Genomic DNA, 18,627 nt, shown 5'->3' with positions numbered 1-18,627 from the left:
CAAGACTGAGTGGCTCCCAAGATGAGATACTCCACTGCTAAAACGAGGGAATCCAGGATTTTCTAGCAGTAACACAGGGATGAGAGTTAAGTCTCATAACTTCTGAGAAATAATACATAACCAGAGAGAACAATGAGAATGTCCCTAGTCAACCGCTGGACACAACAATTACAAAATCAGTGTCTGGTAAACACTTCTACATTTTACAAAGAAGTTATGACTATCTAGGAAGAAACATATACTTTTATCAGTGGAGCTGCTGTTGCAATGGCAGCGGCAGTTGCTGCAGCCACAGTCGTAGCTGAATCAATTCCACTGGGTGAGATTCTCTTCTCCTGGGTAACAGGGTCCTTTTCTGTGCCTGCATCCTCTAAAAGCTGTACCTTCACCTCCTTACAAACAGGCATGCTTTGAGCTCTGGAAATAAAAATGGGAAAAAAAAAAAAAAAAAGGAAAAAAAAGTCTGTTAAATAAGCTACACTGAACCATTAGAAGAAATACCTACAAGTGGCAATCTGCTGCAGGTGAATTTTCAAAAAGATAAATTCCTATTTTTTGCTATCAGCACATCAGTCATTTGGTTAATGAAATCTGTTAAGGCTCAGGTCACCACGCACTAAAAGAAATTAAAAGGTAATTCCCAGAAGGCACTGATATTTCAGAAGATACGACTTGCATATATGAAAAAGACATGGGCACAATTACAATGACTTACAGTCAAGAAGCACAAATCTGGGACTTCCCTGGTGGCCCAGTGGTTAAGAATCTACTTGCCAATGAGGGGGACACAGGTTCGATCCCTGGTTTGGAAGGATCCCACCTGTCATGGAATAACTAAGGCCATGCACCACAACCGCTGACGCTCGCATGCGTAGAGCCCATGCTCCTCCATGAGAGAAGCCAGCACAATGAGAAGTCCTGGCAACGCAACAGAGAGTAGCGTCCACTCACCACAAACAGAGAACACCCACAAGCAGCAACAAAGACCCAGTGCAACCAAAAACAAATAAAAATAAATTTTAAAAAGTTTTTAAAAAGTACAAATTTAAAACAGACAGCAAAGGCTCTAAGTATTCAGGAATCAAGTCTTACTCCCAAAGGAAGACAATCCAAGAGGGACTATTAAAACTGCTGAAAAGAATTTCTAAACTTCTAACTCATTTAGAGTTAATACATGTCACCTAATTTATTAAAATGGGCATAAAATGCATTACTAAGCAGTCTGATTAATACATATTCACAATAAAACATTTAACTAAACACTTATTTAAAAAAAAAAAAAGACTGGTCAATTTTGTGTTGTGTTTGGCCTAAAAGAAATGAAAGAAACACTGACAAAATTGAAGAGTGTCTAAGGCAGTCTAAGTAAAATCAGCAGGAATGAGCTTCATCTCCAGCTGCTGGATTTCCACTTCTGATTTTTAAAGAAGGCACAGAGCTCTTAAACTTACTCCTCTTTGATGTTGCATCATTTCTATTAAGAGCATCATTTGTCTCGCATTCTCAAAATTTTGAAGTTATCTTAAGTTCTCTACCCTTCAGTTACCTTCTCATACCCAACTGAGTCATGAGGTTTTCTCAATTATTTCATCACAATTGCAAGAATCATGCCGTGGAATTATAGAGGCAGGGGAACCCAACAGCCCAGCTTTCCTAATTTTCTTCATTTTACAGATGAGGGAAGAAACTGAGGTCCACAGAGATAATGGAATTTACCTGATCACGTCATAAAACTAGTAAGTAGCCGAGATAAGGCCAATGCCCACAGATCCTCCCACGACATCAGGCTTCTTCTCTCAAAACAGCACTTCTCCCTTCATAATTCTGCTCTAGTACAAAACCAACATCTCTTGCCAACTATTTCATTCTTTCGGTTTCTATTTGCTTAAAAACCTTTCACACAGATTTCACCATTCAAAAATCTACAATCATTCCTTATAGGCTAATTTCCTATTTGGCATTCCACTTACTCCATCCTCTGGCCCTGCCCTAGGGTCCAACATACACTATACTTTCTGTTTCCTCTCAAACCACCTCTCCCCAGTCACACTGCCCTCACTGACACAGGTGACGCCAGGCTTTTTCTCACTCTGTTCTCTCAATCTTCTTTACCCAACTTGCTCTAACCTTCTTCCCAAGATTCAACAAAACTCTTACCTTTTCAATAAGCCTGTTCTTGGGGACTTCCCTGGTGGCCCAGTGGTTAGGACTCCAAGTTTCCAATGCAGGGAACGTGGGTTCAACCCTGGGAACTAAGATCCTGCATGCCAAATGGCACAGCCAAAAACATAAATAAGCCTGTTCTTATAACACTTCCTCTTGATCTCTCCATTCATTAATTTCTCTTCATTTACTTTCGATGGGCTTCCCTGATGGGTCAGATGGTAAAGAATCTGCCCACAGTGTAGGAGATCCAGGTTTGATCCCTGGGTCAGGAAGATCACTGGAAAAGGGGAAGGCTACCTACTCCAGAATTCTTGTCTGGAGAATTCCATGGACAGAGAAGCCTGGCGAGATACAGTCCATGCATTTGCAAAGAGTCAGAAATGACTGAGGGACTAACACAATACTTACTTCCAATAACATACAATTGAGGCTTGATAGTCAGCCATCCTACTGTTTAAATGGTTTCCCTTGTGGCTCAATTGGTAAAGAATCCGCCTGTAGTGCGGGAGAGCTGGGTTCAATGCCTGGGTTGGGAAGATCCCCTGGAGAAGGGGAAGGCTACCCACTCCAGTATTCGGGCCTGGAGAATTCCATGGACTGAATAGTCCATGGGGTCGCAAAGAGTCATACACAACTGAGCAACTTTCACTTTCACAGAATAGGCATTTAACAAAACTAACATGTTAACAAAATTAACAATGTATTGAATGGTTCCTCTCACAGCTCTAAGCATGCATTCCTCCATCTATGTACCTATTCTCTCCCCAACTAAGCTCTAAGCAACCTGGAGTGGCGGGCTTTTATACCACATAAGCAGTAAGAAAGAGCACAGAGTTGGTGCTAAATATACATTTAGCTGACTGAGTGGTGTACTAAGAAAACATAATTCAGATAATCCCTATCGTTTAGAATTTCTGTCTGAAGTCTGAATGTGATTTATCCTTTAAGATCTCTCATTCTGTATTAATACATTAAACTGACCAACAAGAAAAATAACATTATAAGGCCAGACATCAACTTCTTTATAAGCTTTAAAATTTTATTTTTTCCTATTATCAAATTAATAAATGCTAAATGCAGCAAATGAACCTCTAAGTGTAAAGAACTAGAACAAATGCACATAATTCACCCACTTAGAATAAGCTATTCCTTTCCTTTTTGTGATTTTCTAGAACTTTTTTTATTCCTAAATCCTCTAAATCTGGCATCTGTCTCAATACTACACTGAAACACCTCTTACGAAGGCCATTAATACCTCCTCTTGCTCACTTCCAATGGACACTTTTCAGTCCTTATCTTCATGTCTGAGCAGCTATCAAACTTAGAACCTCACTTCCTCGGTTTTGTTAAGACCACACTCTTTACCTCTGGATAAACTTTCTGAGTGGCATTTAGAAATCACACTGCTTTCTCTGAACATCTCTTAAAGATACAGTTTTCTTACAGCTCTATCCTAAGCCATCTCTTTTCACTCTCACACTCCCACCAGGCCAATTCAACCACTTCCAGAGCTCAGACTACTATCTACATACAGATGACTTATATACATGGATTTCTAGCTTAGACTCCTTTTGCCAGTTTGACCTCTATGTGGCTTGGTGGGTAAAGAATCCGCCTGCAATGCAGAAGAGACCGGAGATGTGGGTCTGGTCCCTGGGTTGGGAAGATCCCCTGGAGGAGGGTATGGCAACCCACTCCAGTATTTTTGCCTGGAGAATCCCATGAACAGAGGAGCCTGGCGGGCTACAGTCCATGGGGTCACAAAGGGTCAGACATAATTGAGCACATGGCACAGAGGTTCAATTTGCTATCAGACGTTTTTCACCTGGATGTCTCATAGGTACCTCAAACCTTTGCCTATGTCTAAAGTGAAATTTATTCCCCCAACACCTCCCTTTTTCAATGAATACTATTACTGACTATGCATTTATACAAGCCAATAATCTGGGATCCATCCTTAGCTCCTTCCTCATGGTCACATTTAAGCATCAATTCTGTCAATTCTATCTCCAAATTATCTTCCAAACCTATGCACTCCTCTCCAGGCCAGCATGATTCCCACCTTCACATCCCACCACTTACCAATGGATTCAGGACCAATCTAACCCATCTCTTTCAAACATCTTCTAAAAGTTCATTGTCATTTGGTTTTCTAGACTTCAGTCCAGCCCTCTTCTAATCCATTTTTTCCTATCTGAGTGAGCCTTGTAAGAAATATATATAAAAATTTAAAACTTTTAAATGATTTGCCATTTCTCTTTAAGTTCAAACTTCTTTGATGTAGTTCATAACCCTGATTACCTCTCCAGCCACAGGAAAGGTCATTCTACCCTGTTCTAGCTGCTCCAGACAGACTCGTCATTCCTCAAAGGCTCCATCCAGTCAATTACCTTTTTTACAACTTTACTGCATATTTTAACATCAAATAGGGTAGATTCTCCATCATCCCATTTTTGTTTCTCCAAAATTAGCCATTCTCCACTGTGTGTATTCTACATGTATGTATTCTTAACAGTATGTGCATACATTCTCAACTATGTACCCTAAAGTAAATTTTAGAATCACTTTGCCAAATTCCATCTGCCATTCTCAAAAGAAAAAAAGAAAATCAAGTGACACTGACTACAGCAAAATTTCTCTAGAGACACAATTAGACTATCTTTTAACCCAATATGAGAGTCATTTTTATGGTTCTGACTCATACCATTCTCTACACTGCAATAACCTTCTCAAAAGCCCTTCCTAGTTTTCCTTTTTCAATTCTGTTTGTTCATCCTGAAATGGGGAGAGACCTACTGTGAACAAGTAGGAGGTAGTAGTCAGTTACTTCTCACTATCCACTTGCTTATGAACAACTTCTCCCTCTTGGATCTGAGAGTTTTGACTTGAAGGCAAGTTGATAAAGCCCATATTGTGGTTGCAAGTAGTCACTTCTACCTGGGGTCAGTTGGATGGAAATGGTAATCACTTTTTCTCCAATGAATTAGATGTAATCTGCAATTTTTAGTTTATGTACAGAATTCGGGAGACTGCCCCTCCGTCATATCCTTACTTATGCCTTTTCTTAAATATTTACAAACTCCAGGATACAACTTACCATCCAAATTCTCCTCCTAATCACCTATCACATACTGGGAACTGGAGGCTGATCAAATGTCAAAAGGAAAAACACCATTAAGCCAGACAACCAGCTGTGAAACTCTGGCTGGCTCAGATCACACTCCTTGTGGTTTGCTGTGCTATGCTTAGTTGCTCAGTCATGTCTGATTCTTTGCGACCCCATGGACTGAAGTCTGCCAGGCTCTTCTGTCCATTGGGATTCTCCAGGCAAGAATACTAGAGTGGGTTGCCATGCCCGCTTCCAGAGCCTTGTGGTTTAGAGGTAGTATTTACTTTGTTAGTATTTCCCAGAGTATAATATGTATATTATGAATAACTATAGGTAAAAAAAGAATAAACTTTACTTTAGCAGTTGTAGAGCTCTGGCCCAGGAGTAGAATACATTCAGCGCAGGGACATAAATCTCATTCCACCTCCACTAATGATTTTTTAAAATACTCCTGGTGATACATTCTTTCATGTTTAGCACAGTGTTGTTGTCAGGGTTGATTCTGTATTTCACTGGCAGTAAAGATAAAGCTGGAAGGAAGCATTTAGATAGAGTAATAGCCAGTTTTCCTTCACTCCACTCAGATGCTAAGCTTGTCCCTTTTTCAAATCTTAAGCAGAGATTAAGAAAAGGTCTAAATGTCCTTTTTCAGTAAGCAGTATTATGTATGTGGTCATATACGTGACCGCTGCTATGAGTAGCATAGTGAAGTGATTAAGAGAGGACTCTTTAGACAGACTACTTGGGTTTGAATTCTAACCCAGTAAATACTTGCTCAATGACTTCAGGAAAATCAATCCCTCTGTGCCTCAGTTTCCTCATCTATAAGACGGGGATTCTGTAAAATTGGGATGATAGTGTAATCTACATTATTGGATTTTGAAAAAATTAAATGAGTTAACACACACAAAGTGCTTACGACACTACCTCTTCAACAACAACCACAGCAACAATAATAACTGTTAACAGCCACTGAGTATTTTATACAGGCCCAGCATCATGAAAAATGCTTTATACATATTATCACACTCATATGTTTCACATGTTGGAAAAAAACAACTTTTTTCCCTAGGTGCAAAGCATAAACAAAGCTGATTTTAAAGAAACACAAAAAGTGCCTTGCCTATTTTCTGTAAATGAAACTTACTTTTGTTTTAAAACTGCTCTTAGAGCATCTTTCTGTCCCATAGTGTACTGAGAAATAAAGATGTCATTTGCTGCAAAATAAAAACACAAAAATATACTTTAGATTCCTGGAAATGTATTACATTTTGATAAGCTACTCAAAGAAAAAATTTTAATTGAAAAAATGTTTGGAAATTTAGCAATATGATTTCTCAATTTAAAAAGACAAGAAACAAATTAAGTGACTTGAGTAATAATAGTCATAACTCGAGACTATAAGAATAAAATTGTGTAGAAACACTTGGGGCCAAATTAAAGACATTTGTTCAAACTCTAATGAGAACACTGCTTAGCTGAAAACAAAACCAACTACTTTTAAAATGTCATTAAATACATTTTTTCAAAGCATATTTTTAATCTATTATCTTACCAAAGCCTATTCAGCATTTATAATCAAGTATCAAATACCAAACTATGCAATAGGTTGGCAATAATAAAATTACCTTTACCATCACAAATCATTTTCTGGACTTCAGAGATTTCATTAGTAGCTTAACTTGGAAGGAAAAATGAATTAAAAATGAAAACAAGAAAAAACTGTAAGGCTGTTTCATAAATACCTTAAAAAAAAATCAATGAATATCTAAAACTCCAAAATTCTATCCTTACCAAAGAAATTCTTACATGTGTGCTAAGTCACTTCAATTGTGTCTGACTCTTTGTGACCCCATGGACTGTAGCCCACCAGGCTCCTCTGTCCATGGGATTCTCCAGGCAAGAATACTGGAGTGGGTTGCCATGCCCTTCTTCAGGGGATCTTCCTGACCCAGGGATCGAACCCACATCTCTATGTCTCCTATACTAGCAGACAGGTTCTTTACCACCAGCACCACCTTGGAAGCCCAAATTCTTACTTATTACAACATAAATGAACCATGAAGACATACAAAGTGAAATAAATCAATCACTAAAGAACAAAACACTATATGATTCCACACATATGGAGGTATAATGGAATATATAGAGACAGGAAGCAGAATGGTGGGAAGGGGAATAGAGTTAGTATATAATGAAAACAGAGTTTTGGTTGGAGAAGATGAAAAGTTCTGGAGATGGACGGTGGTGATAGTTGCACAACATGAATATACCTAATGCCAGTTAAAAATGGTAAAAATGGTAAATTTTACATTATGGGTATTTTACCAAAAAAAAATTAATAAATATATCCTTTTACCTTTCTGTCTGTTGTTCTCTTCCATTTTATTCAAAGGCAACACTTGGACTGCAGCATCTTTAGAAAAATCCTTCAGGATATGAAAGGAAGAAATGAAAGGCATAAATCCACTTTATGATTCATTATTTATTAAGTACCATTTTACTAACTTATGTGACTACTGTGTCCTGGGAGGACACAACTATTTGTTTATTTATATACTTAATTCCAGAACCACCATGCTTAGGTACCTTGAAGCTACTCAAAGGTTTGTTGAATGAGTAATGAGCTGTCAGACAGTGAATGAATGGGAAAATGAACAAGCAAGTGTGGTCGTGAAATTCAGATTCAAATCCCAATTTGCTACTTTCAGCAGGGCAACCCATGTAACATTTCAATGGCTATAAGTTAAAGGTAAAAACAAGATTCACTGTGAGACAAATGTAGCTTATAAGGATGTCCAATGCACGGCACTACACCAGAAATTAATTTTCACAGTATTCTTTGTCACTGAGCTATAAAGTTGTCTCATAAGACTTCTCTATAGACATGACAACTACTGTCAAACAGATTTCTGCTCACATGTGTACACCAGGACTTCACTTCTAAGATTCTAGTCACTGCTAAGACACCATGACATTTTAAGTACTTGGCTCATTTAACATTGCTTTACCTTCCTCAGGCACACATTTCTCCCCCTGTTAAATCATTAAACAGAAAATAAAAAATAATAAAAAAAAAAAAACTGATACAAGCTATCTGCTTGATTATAGGTGTTAAATCCCTAAAAATAGCCAATGAGACTAACAATACAGTGGAATGCATCTTGAAAATCAAAGAAGTCCCACAAAACAGTAAGAAAAAGCACAGCACGTAAATATGTATTCACAAAAGAATAAATACAGGTGGCAATATAAATGAAAAAAATTTCCCCTTCACTAATAATAAAAGAAATACAAAATCAAACAATGTGATGCCTTTTTCACCTATCAAAACAGCAAACTTTATGTTTGTTGGTTTAATTTTAAGGCTTCATATAAATGAAGATGGAGGGAAATCCACTAATTCTACTCATGACCTTGCTGGAGAATACATATTGATACAGTTTTTCTGGTGGCAATTTAGAAATATTACAAAAAATGTGCATATTCTTTTAGTTAATAATTTTACACCTAGAAATTAATATAAGAAAGTGAGCTCAGATACAAACCAGAATGTTCATCACCTGGTTGTACATATTATAAAAGTTTCAGGGGAAAAAACCTCAATGTCAAATAATAGGAATATGAACATAAAAACTATGGTACATACATACACTGAAATTCTGTGAATTTATTAAAAGCTCCTAAGAAAAAAAATCAATGACATGCAACAACAACTTTAATATTACTTAGTTATAAAATAGTCCCATTTCATAAAATATACATACACATAGAAAAAAAACTCAAAATGTTAACAGTACTTGATTTTATATAATTGTGGAATTTCTTTTTTCCTTCTTCTTTTTGAATTTTCTATAGTGATTTTAAGGTTTTGTTTTCTTTCTGAACATGTATAAGGATTTGCTCCTTATAGTAGGAAAAGGTATCTCTTATCCTCCAGCAGTAGGAAGAAACAAGTATGAAGAGGAGCAAATCTAAATATGAGCATACTGAACACAAACTTCTTTCATTTTCTCTTTAAAATAGCATGGTCAAGTCAATGGAGAATATAATCTTAGCCCTTACTTATGAAATAAACACATAATGCAAAAAGGCTGCAGTTTGCGTTCATGGTAAAATGATAAAGAACTAGGTTTGCTTTGCAGGTATATTTTATATTAGACAAATCTACACAAAACAAGCTGTTAGCCCATATTAAATCTAATGGAATCCTGCCTGATGATCTTCCAAAGATCACCCTTTTATGTTCTATTATACAATAATAACATATTCATATACTTGAGAAATTATTTAAATAATATAATTAAAATACCATTAATCTTTAAAATAAAGCCTCCTCAAAAAAGAAATAAAAAACATCAACCCAAAGGCTAGACATTTATTCAGAGACCAAGTACAGCACATAATTATACCTTTTTGTGATGAATTGTTGACAAAGTTCATAAGTAAATAGCTTCAATACCATTTAGTTTACTTGTTAAATTTACAATATATAGCCAATATAATGATAAGTGGTCAAAGTCTAAATTGTGTGACCAAACATATTTATAAACAAATATTTTCAGCATTATAAATAAAAAATGATGCTAAGATGAGAATTTCATGTTATTAGCCTTTAAATACCTCTCAAAAAAAAAAAAAAAGCCCACAAAAGGCTTTAGAATAGTTAGAATGAATTCACACTTCACTTTTTTGAAATTCTGTTGTTACAGCTCCTTTACCTTTACCTAGCAGTTTGTAAAAATATGTCTTTGGTAAATGAACTTTAAATAAAAACAAGGCCTACTGCTAATCAAAATTTTAAAAAGCCTTATTTGATAATACTTAAAATTTTAACATGAGCATAATTAAGAATTCTTTTGCTTACACTTTCTGACACAGTGGGATTTTCTACTGGAGGCTGCTGATAATTTCTGGCAGAAGTTAAGTCTGATGAACCTAACAAAATAAAAGAATCAATGTTAGTGAGCTTTAAATTAGAATGTTTCCTTTAGAAACTGTATAAGCATAATTCAAGAACTATAAATTCCATATTAATGCAAGACCTAAACTGGAAGCCAATCTTCATGCAAAAAGCTTAAAAATGTACTTATATATATGCCGATGAAGGTTTTCACATCTGATATTTTGGAAAGTAAGGGCTCAGAACTGATAATCAAATGAGATAAGTACAAAAAGCTATACAACGAAGTTACACTATTGAATTAGGACAAACTATGTGTGCAATCACTTGCCAGGAAGAAAACATGCACATGATATAAAAGCCTAATTAAACAGCAGGCCTAGGTGATGCTGAAGCTGCCAAAAGTAGCACTATAAAAACTACTTTATTTATTCTTTTCTTTTTTGCACTTGTATTCATTAATCTGATTACCAGTGAAGTGGGTAAAGCAACATGTTATCTTTACTTCCAGGGAGCTCAGACAAGTTAAGTGAATTGGATTATGGATGCCATCAAAAGGCAGAAATTGTGCTTTTCTATGATTCCAAACTGTAGAGAGTTATCCAAACAGAAGATAAAAAGCCAGCCCTATTGGTGAAAAGCACATCACACTAGTTAAGTGTGTCCATCACAGATATGGACAAGAATAGTGTGCCAAAAAAATACACAAAGGAAAAATAAAATACGAAATGTTTTATTCGTATTGAATATGATTCGATATGGACTGTACCCGCCTGGCCATTTTCCCAGGAAAAGGGGTCACTTTTCTAACGACTGTACAAGTGAGACATATCTTGTATTTAGGAATTTAAACATTAAAAATCCTCTTAAGTTTTGAAACACACGCACATAAAACGAAATGAAGATAAAGACTAAAGATTTACAAAACAGAAAACTGGTTGAAACTATTTGGAATCACATACCACATAACGTTCCATTCAAGCTCTTCCCAGTTCTAACAGGAAGACGTTTATTTGCAGACAACGCTGGAGGACCACGGGACAACTCATCTTTCAGCAAAGCCAAATTATCTCCTTGATTTGGAGAAACTATCTCACGAAGTCTCCTCGCTGGTACTTTAGCCTTTTTTTTCTTTTCCAGGCAAAACTCTGAGCCTTTCATATTACTGGTAACAAACCTAGTCCCACAGTTCTAAACAGAATTTTCTTCTGGGTCCATAAAACTTCAGAACAAAATTTTCACCGCTATGGGGATTTACGGGGACCAGGGGTAGGGGAGAAAAAATGAAGGAGAAGGATGATAAAGAAAACGTGAATTTCAGGTGATTTTGAAACATGCAATCATCAACTTTTACGTAATGCCTAAACAGACTATCCACAAAGCTAGAGATTTCAATCTGGTTTTTGACCCAGGATTGATATACCCATCAATCCCACTAAAACGTATTTACCCATTAATCCCACTCAGTCTATTAATGCACCACGCCAATGAATCTGAAAGTGAGGAGGACAAGAGAACGGCCACATAAGCAATAATAACAATAACACAGAGCACTCCCCTAGAGTACTCCCGGAGAGACCGCAGTACAAAGGAAACCAGATGCGGATGCAACTGAAAATTTGAGAGGGTAGTCAAGCAGGCAAAACGAAATGCTATTTTTTTTTTTTCCAAAATCACCCACACAAGAAGCTTAATAGCTTCCTTTAGCCAAAGAGCCTTACACACCCCTTCAGAAGCAATCATCAGACACCTAAATTCACCCTTCCAGGTCTCCCGAAAGCCCGGTAACTGGGGAGTCACAGGTCTATTGAGACAAGCTCAGTTGCCCGCAGGTCGACACCAACTTCCCTTTAAACCCGCCCTTCAAACACAACACGCATGCGCGCCATGAAATAATCCAAATCCTCCAACCAAAAAGCTAAGGGTGCTTCTCCATCTCTCTCCGGGTGGAAACAAACTGCCGGCGTGAAACGCTTAAAACGGGTGTGAGTTTTTTGTTTTATTAAAAGCAGTAGTAAGGCAAAAGGGATGGAGGTGGGTGGGGATGAGTAAAAAAAATAAATAAATAAAAAATAAAAGCAGTAGTAAGTACATTGCCCCACAAGACTTAAAGCTCTGAATAACACCCGAGTCTCATCCAGGATCTGAAGAACTCCCGAACTAGCTGGTTATACACCATTCTTGTTATTAGGGACTGTTTACAGTAATGCTCCAGGAGACCGTTAGGGACGCGGGATTAAGTAAATTAGTTTTACAAAAAGTTTCGACAGATTCGTGTTGATATTGGCGAGAAAGTCAGAAATATAGAATTTTGTCTAAGAAGAGAGTAAAAAATAATTATCGTGGTATTTAAAAATTCGTTTATGATACTTACTCTTTCCTCTAGAGTTTCTGGCATTATAACGAATCGGCGGCGAAGGGGATAAGAGCCATTTGACATCGCCATTCCCACGTGTTCTCTTTCATCCAGCGGCTGAGGCGCCTGCCCTGACCCAAACCCTCCGCCCCCCTCCCCAAGAGTCGACTGGCAACGCAGCCCCCCAGCCTCTTTTGGTGTCGGATGCGAGAGTCTATCCTTAAGTATGGTCTCTTTTCTCTGTCCACAGAATCTTGGGTTCCCAGGCGGGGGGCGGCCGGCAACGCTCGGGGAAATGTGGCAGGGTCTCTGAAGGAGGCCGCCTCTTGTAGTTGGGGCCGTGGGGGCTGCGGAACCGGGCAGCGCGCACCGAGAGCGGGTTTGTGTCACTGGACGAGGGTCGGAATTCGAGGCTCTAAGCCATCGTCAGATCTGGGGAATCGGGGTCTTGTTTTGGGATAGTGAGTGAGACTGAAAGGCACCACGCCTTGACCTTGAGCTGACAAGCAGGAGACCCTCCTTTAACTGAAAAATTCTCTCTAGAGAGAATACCAGGGCCAACACACCTTATCTGATCTGCTAATTTTCGAGGATGGATTACTTAAACGTTTCCCTTTACGCATTACTAAAAGATTTTAAAATGTAATCTGATGTAAAAATTAAATGAAAAATCTTATTTTTACAACTCAGCTGTCTACTTTGAAAGAAGAAATCCTAGAAGTAAAAGACAGTAAAGAAAAAAAAAGATAGTAAGGGCTCAGCTTTAGAGAACCTTTTAAATCTTGATGAGTTTCTGTAATTTATTTCAGTTATATTTCCTTTATTATCAGGCTATTAGGTAGTACCTGTTCACAACTTGTTTTATAATTTACGTGAATTAAAAGATATAATGACAGTGTCAGAGCTGTAAGAGACTTTGGAGATGATTTATCACCCTTATTTTCTAAGTGAAACTTAAATGTGAAAGAAAAAGTGACCTTTGCCTTCTACTCTCTAAGGAGTACTCATCACCCTTATTTTCTAAGTGAAACTTAAATGTGAAAGAAAGAGTGACCTTTGCCTTCTACTCTCTAAGGAGTACTCATGGGCGTAGAAACTCCTTAAAATGACTTGACTTAGATTTTACAACCCCCTTAATATCAGACCTGGGGTTAAAACCCAAGTAATCTTGCCTCTATCTAGTCCAGTGCTAATGGACTCCTTTAGGCCTTGAAGCTGTCCTCTAAACCCGAAAGCTGATGCAGTAATCTTTCAAAAGAATTTTTTGCTCTGATTAATAATATGATGAGTTAGGGTTGCCAGTTAATCAGGCACAATTTCCTAAACCTGCTGCAAATAATATAAAGTAAAGGGACATGTCGTAGAGTCCTATTTTATATCAACATAGCAAGTTAGTGCAGATTGACTTAGACATCTGAGCTATCAAATAAAGAACAGACAGCCCTGGAACAAAAAACATGGCTCACGAGACTGGTTTCTTTCATTTCTTTTTATTGTTAACATTTACTTATTTCCTTTCTCTTTCAGACGTTTTTTTTTTTTTTGCTGAACCACTTAAAACTTGCAGACATCATGACCTTTAACCCTATTTTCTTCAGTATGTATCTCCTTAAGAACATACTTTTACATAGCCACAATATGATTATCACACATAAGAAGATAACATATTCAAATTTCTCTGATTATCCCCAGAAGCCTTTAACTAAAAAGTGGTTTTTTTGATTGCTGATCCAAAATTCACAACTCTTTAGTCTTGTATTCTAGAATAACCCTTTCTATTCCTTTTCCTTTAATTTTTAGAAAAGACCAGTCGTCTTATACATTGTCCCACATTGTGGATGTTCCTAATTATTCACTCATGATCAGACTCACATCAAACATTTCTGGCAAGAATACCACATAGGTGTACCACACTGGTTAAGGTGGTGACTGACAGATCTAGTGTTAAGGGAAAGTTTTCTTTTTGTGTAACTTGTGAAATGCTTTGATACTACAATGGATATATCCTGTTTGCCCACAACCTATCACCCTGTAGTTTTTTTATATATTCATGAATCTTGCTTGAATCACAAGATTTCCAGTTACCAGTACCAGTCATGCTGAACCGAGGATCACTTATAGTGACAGTGGTTAAGGACATCAGAAGAATCACTTATTGTAAACTAAGTTTGAACAAAATTAGAAATTTGACTGCAGACATGGTACAAATCTGCATATAATTCTGAAGACTAAATAGAGGGTATCTCCGCATCACAGCCTAGTTATTTTCTTTTTTTAATACTCAGAAATTTCAGAGAATTGTTGGTCCTTGTATGTTCACCTGAACATACATATTACCTGGAAAAATAGGATATTAAGTATTTTTTTAATACATAATAACACATTTGCTAAAGAACTACAACCTCAAACAGACAGAAAACTAATTTCACTTGTTGAAAAGGAAGAGGCTTTTCAAAAAATACGATTTAGCCAGCAGAAATTCAGGTTTCATCAAACACTTAGAGCATAAAGAGGGGCTTCAGCAGTCATACTGTAATCCCTTCCTTTTTCAGGTAAGAAATCAGGCCTTACTGGAGACATTCAAGCAAATATTGGACAACTCCTTTTCCAGAACAGAAAGGAAACCCATGCATCAAGAAAGGTTTGAGCTTGATGACTAACATCTCTTTTTACTCTTAAGTTCCCTGGTTTTATGATATACTTTGACACAAAAATTTCTTAGCATTGCTATAATCATTCTTAAGACCCCTTCCCTCCCCCCTGAAAAAAAAAGACCCCTTCCCTTCTTCTCCAGGTTTAAAGCATATAACCAGAGGTATCGCCTTGGTTGGATATTTGCCTCTACAATAACAAATATTTGCTTGTAGTAAAAGGTAGTTAGGACCAAATAAAAGACCCACTGCAGTATTCTTGCCAGGTGAATCCCATGGACGGAGGAGCCTGGTGGGCTACAGTCCACGGGTCACAAAGGGTCGGACACGGCTGAGCGACTTCACTTCATATTGCTTCTGCTTCTCACTGTCAGGTGGTTTGTGTGGCTGTTGGACTTGATCAGTTAGCATAACTAATGATTAAATAACTGGAAAATAGAATGCTGGAAGACTTAGGTCAGACCCAAGCTAGCAAGTAAATTAAAAATCATTTATTCACTCAATCATCTCAAATATTTTCTAGGAACAAGTTCCTTCACTTAGGTATACCATAATCTTGATACTGGAAAATATATAATTGAATGATTCTAGAGAAAAGGAGATCATAATGTTAACACAGTGGTCTTTAAGAGTACTAGAAACATTTTTTTTTAGTTTCTAAATTCTCAAGAAATATTTTATTACTGTTGAAGTAAGATAAACTATTTCATTTTAAGGAGGAGATATACTATTAAGGACTGTATATTAGAAGATAGTACCAAGAACAAATAATATTTGGGGGTGTTTCTCATCTGTATCTCTTCAAAGACTTCACAATAACAATCATCATTTGTCACTATGAATTATATATGAAAGGGGAAGTGATAAGGAGTCAGCACAGTGTTACCAGCTTTTGAAACTGACACAACATTTAAAGATTTCATACTTTCTGTCTCTCTGACCTCTGCCTGATAAAGTCACATGTGAATTTTAAACTGAAGAAATACTGGGATAGTAATAAAAACTGATTTGGTCATTATCATTTGCAAACTTGTAAATTTAAGTTCTCACAAAACAAAGGTTTCATTTAACACCTATCCACAAAAGTCATCTTACCAGTTTTCAGGCTGCTTTCGGAGTAGGAAGCCAAAACTCTGGTCCTGATCATTTGCTAACATTTACTACACTGCACACTGTATCTTATTCTTGGGCAGGGAGTAGAAAGCTTGGCAACCTCAAACTTGGAGATTATTGTAAATTCACATACAGTTGTAAGGAAAAAAAATACTTTATGCCATTTACCCAGCCTTCCACAATGGTAACATCTTACAAAAGTATAGTACAATATCACAGCCAGGATACTGATACTGATACAGTAAAGATGCAGAACATTTCCATTTCCTGGAAGTCTCACATGTTGCCTTTTTATAGTAACACCTACTTCCCTTCTCCTCCAGCTCCTCCTCAACCCCTGGCAACCACTAATAAGTTCCCTATTTCTATAATTTTGTCATTTCAAGAATGTTATATAAATGGAATCATATATGACCTTCTGGGATTGGCCTTTTTCACTTAGCATAATTCTCTTAGTTTCATCCAGGCTATTGATGTATCAGTACCTCATTCCTTTTTATTGCTGAATAGTATTCTATGGTATGGTGTATCAGTTTATTTAATCATCTACCTGTTGAAGAATATCTGGATTGCTTCCAATTTTTGACTGTTATGAATAAAGTTTCTATAAACATTCATGTGCAGGTTTTTATGTGAATATAAGTTTTCATTTCTTTCTGAAAAATGCCCAGAAGTGCAATTGCTGGGTCATATGATAGTTGTTTCGGAGAAGGCAATGGCAACCCACTCCAGGACTTTTGCCTGGAAAATCCCCTGGATGGAGGAGCCTGGTGGGTTGCAGTCCCTGGGGTCGCGAAGAGTCGGACACGACGGAGCGACTTCACTTTCATGCACTGGAGAAGGAAATGGCAACCCACTCCAGTGTTCTTGCCTGGAGAACCCCAGGGATGGCAGAGCCTGGTAGGCTGTCGTCTACGGGGTTGCACAGAGTCGGACATGACTGATGCAACTTAGCAGCAGCAGCAGCAGCATTCATCATCTATATAATCTTTTTGGTGAAATGTCTTTTGAATATTTTCTGATTGGATTATTTGTGTTTTTACTAGAGTTTGCAGGCTTCTTTATGTTGTCTGGTTATTAGTTATCAGTCAAATATGTAGTTTGCTTTTCATGTGAAGGCTAAGAATTCTTTGCCCTAAAGCGCAAAGATTTTCTCCTATCTTCATAAGTTTTCATAGTTTTATGTTCTATATTTAAGTCCCAAATCTATTTTGAGGTAATTTTCATATAAAGTGAAAGAGTTGTTTTGAGGTTAAATTTTCTGCCTGTGGATGTACAGTTATCCCAGCACTATTTATTGGAAAAGCTATCTTCACTTAACTGCTTTTGCACCTTGACCAAAAATCAGTTGGGCTTGTTAGTGTGACTATTTCTGATTCTCTGTCCTGTTCCGTTGATCTATGTGTCAGCTTTTCCACCAATACCGTATTATATTAATTACTGTAGTTAGGTCTTGAAATCAAACTGATTCTTCCTACTTAATTATTATTTTTTTGAATTTAAGTCCATTTGCTTTCCATATAAATTTAAAAATAATCTTGTTTATATTTACAATAAATGTCACTGGGACCATGACAGGAACTGCATTAAGCCTGTGTATCAATTTTGGGAAAATTGACATCATTACTATGCTGAGTCTTCCAGTCCATGAACACAATGTGTCTGTCTCTCCATTTAAGTCTTTGATTTCTTTCATCAGCATTTTATAGTTTTCAGCATACAAATCTTATAGATGCTTTGTCAGATTTACCCTTAAATCTTTTTTGAATGATTATAAATGGCATTCTATTTTTCAGTGTCCATTTGTTCACTGGAAGTATATAGAAATACAGTTTTTGCATGTTTATCTTATATCCTGTGATCTTGCTAAACTATTTTGTTTTAGGAGTTTCTTTGTGGATTCTTTGGGGACTTTGGGATTTTCTATGTTCACAGTCATGCCATCTGCAAAGAGGGACAGTTTTATTTTCTTCCTTTACAGTCTGTATGTCTTATTCCTTTTCTCGAGTTACTGCACTGGAGAACTTCAAGCAGTATGTTGGATAAGAGTATTAAGGGCACTCATCTGGCTTTGCTCACTATCTTAGGGCAATGTATTCAGTTTTTCACCATTAACTGTGTAGTGTAGGGTGTAGGATTTTTTTGTAGGTGTACATTACCAAGTTGAAGAAGTTGCCCTCTTTTCCTAATTTTCAGAGTTTTTATCATGAATGGGTATTGACTTTATCAAAAGTTTTTTCTGCATCAATTTATAAGATCATATGACTTTTATTTTTTCATCTATTAAAATGGTGGATCATATTTACATATTGGTGGATTATATTTGCTA

The 18,627-nt window shown here is 37.0% G+C and overlaps 2 protein-coding genes across 5 annotated transcripts in view; one reads left to right on the top strand and one right to left on the bottom strand.

Annotated features, from left to right (window-relative positions):
• The window catches only part of KIAA0586 (KIAA0586 ortholog), a 118,491-nt gene extending 106,466 nt beyond the window's left edge, over positions 1-12,025 (bottom strand). For all 4 annotated transcript variants that reach the window (XM_065940886.1, XM_065940887.1, XM_065940888.1 and 1 more), the window contains exons 1-6: positions 11,904-12,025; positions 11,141-11,422; positions 10,143-10,213; positions 7,635-7,704; positions 6,423-6,492; positions 243-417 (exon numbers count right to left, since the gene is read on the bottom strand). In XM_065940886.1, the coding sequence (XP_065796958.1) occupies positions 243-417; positions 6,423-6,492; positions 7,635-7,704; positions 10,143-10,213; positions 11,141-11,339 (585 nt within the window). In that variant the 5' untranslated portion in view covers positions 11,340-11,422; positions 11,904-12,025. The remainder of the gene's footprint in view (positions 1-242; positions 418-6,422; positions 6,493-7,634; positions 7,705-10,142; positions 10,214-11,140; positions 11,423-11,903) is intronic.
• Positions 12,026-12,607: 582 nt separating this feature from the next.
• The window catches only part of TIMM9 (translocase of inner mitochondrial membrane 9), a 15,427-nt gene continuing 9,407 nt past the window's right edge, over positions 12,608-18,627 (top strand). The window contains exons 1-2 of the mRNA XM_065941655.1: positions 12,608-12,758; positions 15,087-15,175. The gene's annotated coding sequence lies outside the window, so the exon portion shown is untranslated. The remainder of the gene's footprint in view (positions 12,759-15,086; positions 15,176-18,627) is intronic.

The sequence above is a fragment of the Muntiacus reevesi genome, chromosome 7 (genome assembly GCF_963930625.1).
Source record: "Muntiacus reevesi chromosome 7, mMunRee1.1, whole genome shotgun sequence".
Lineage (NCBI taxonomy): Eukaryota > Metazoa > Chordata > Mammalia > Artiodactyla > Cervidae > Muntiacus > Muntiacus reevesi.
The sequence above is the reverse complement of the archived record's forward strand: the minus strand, read 5'-3'. Positions and strand labels throughout refer to the sequence as shown.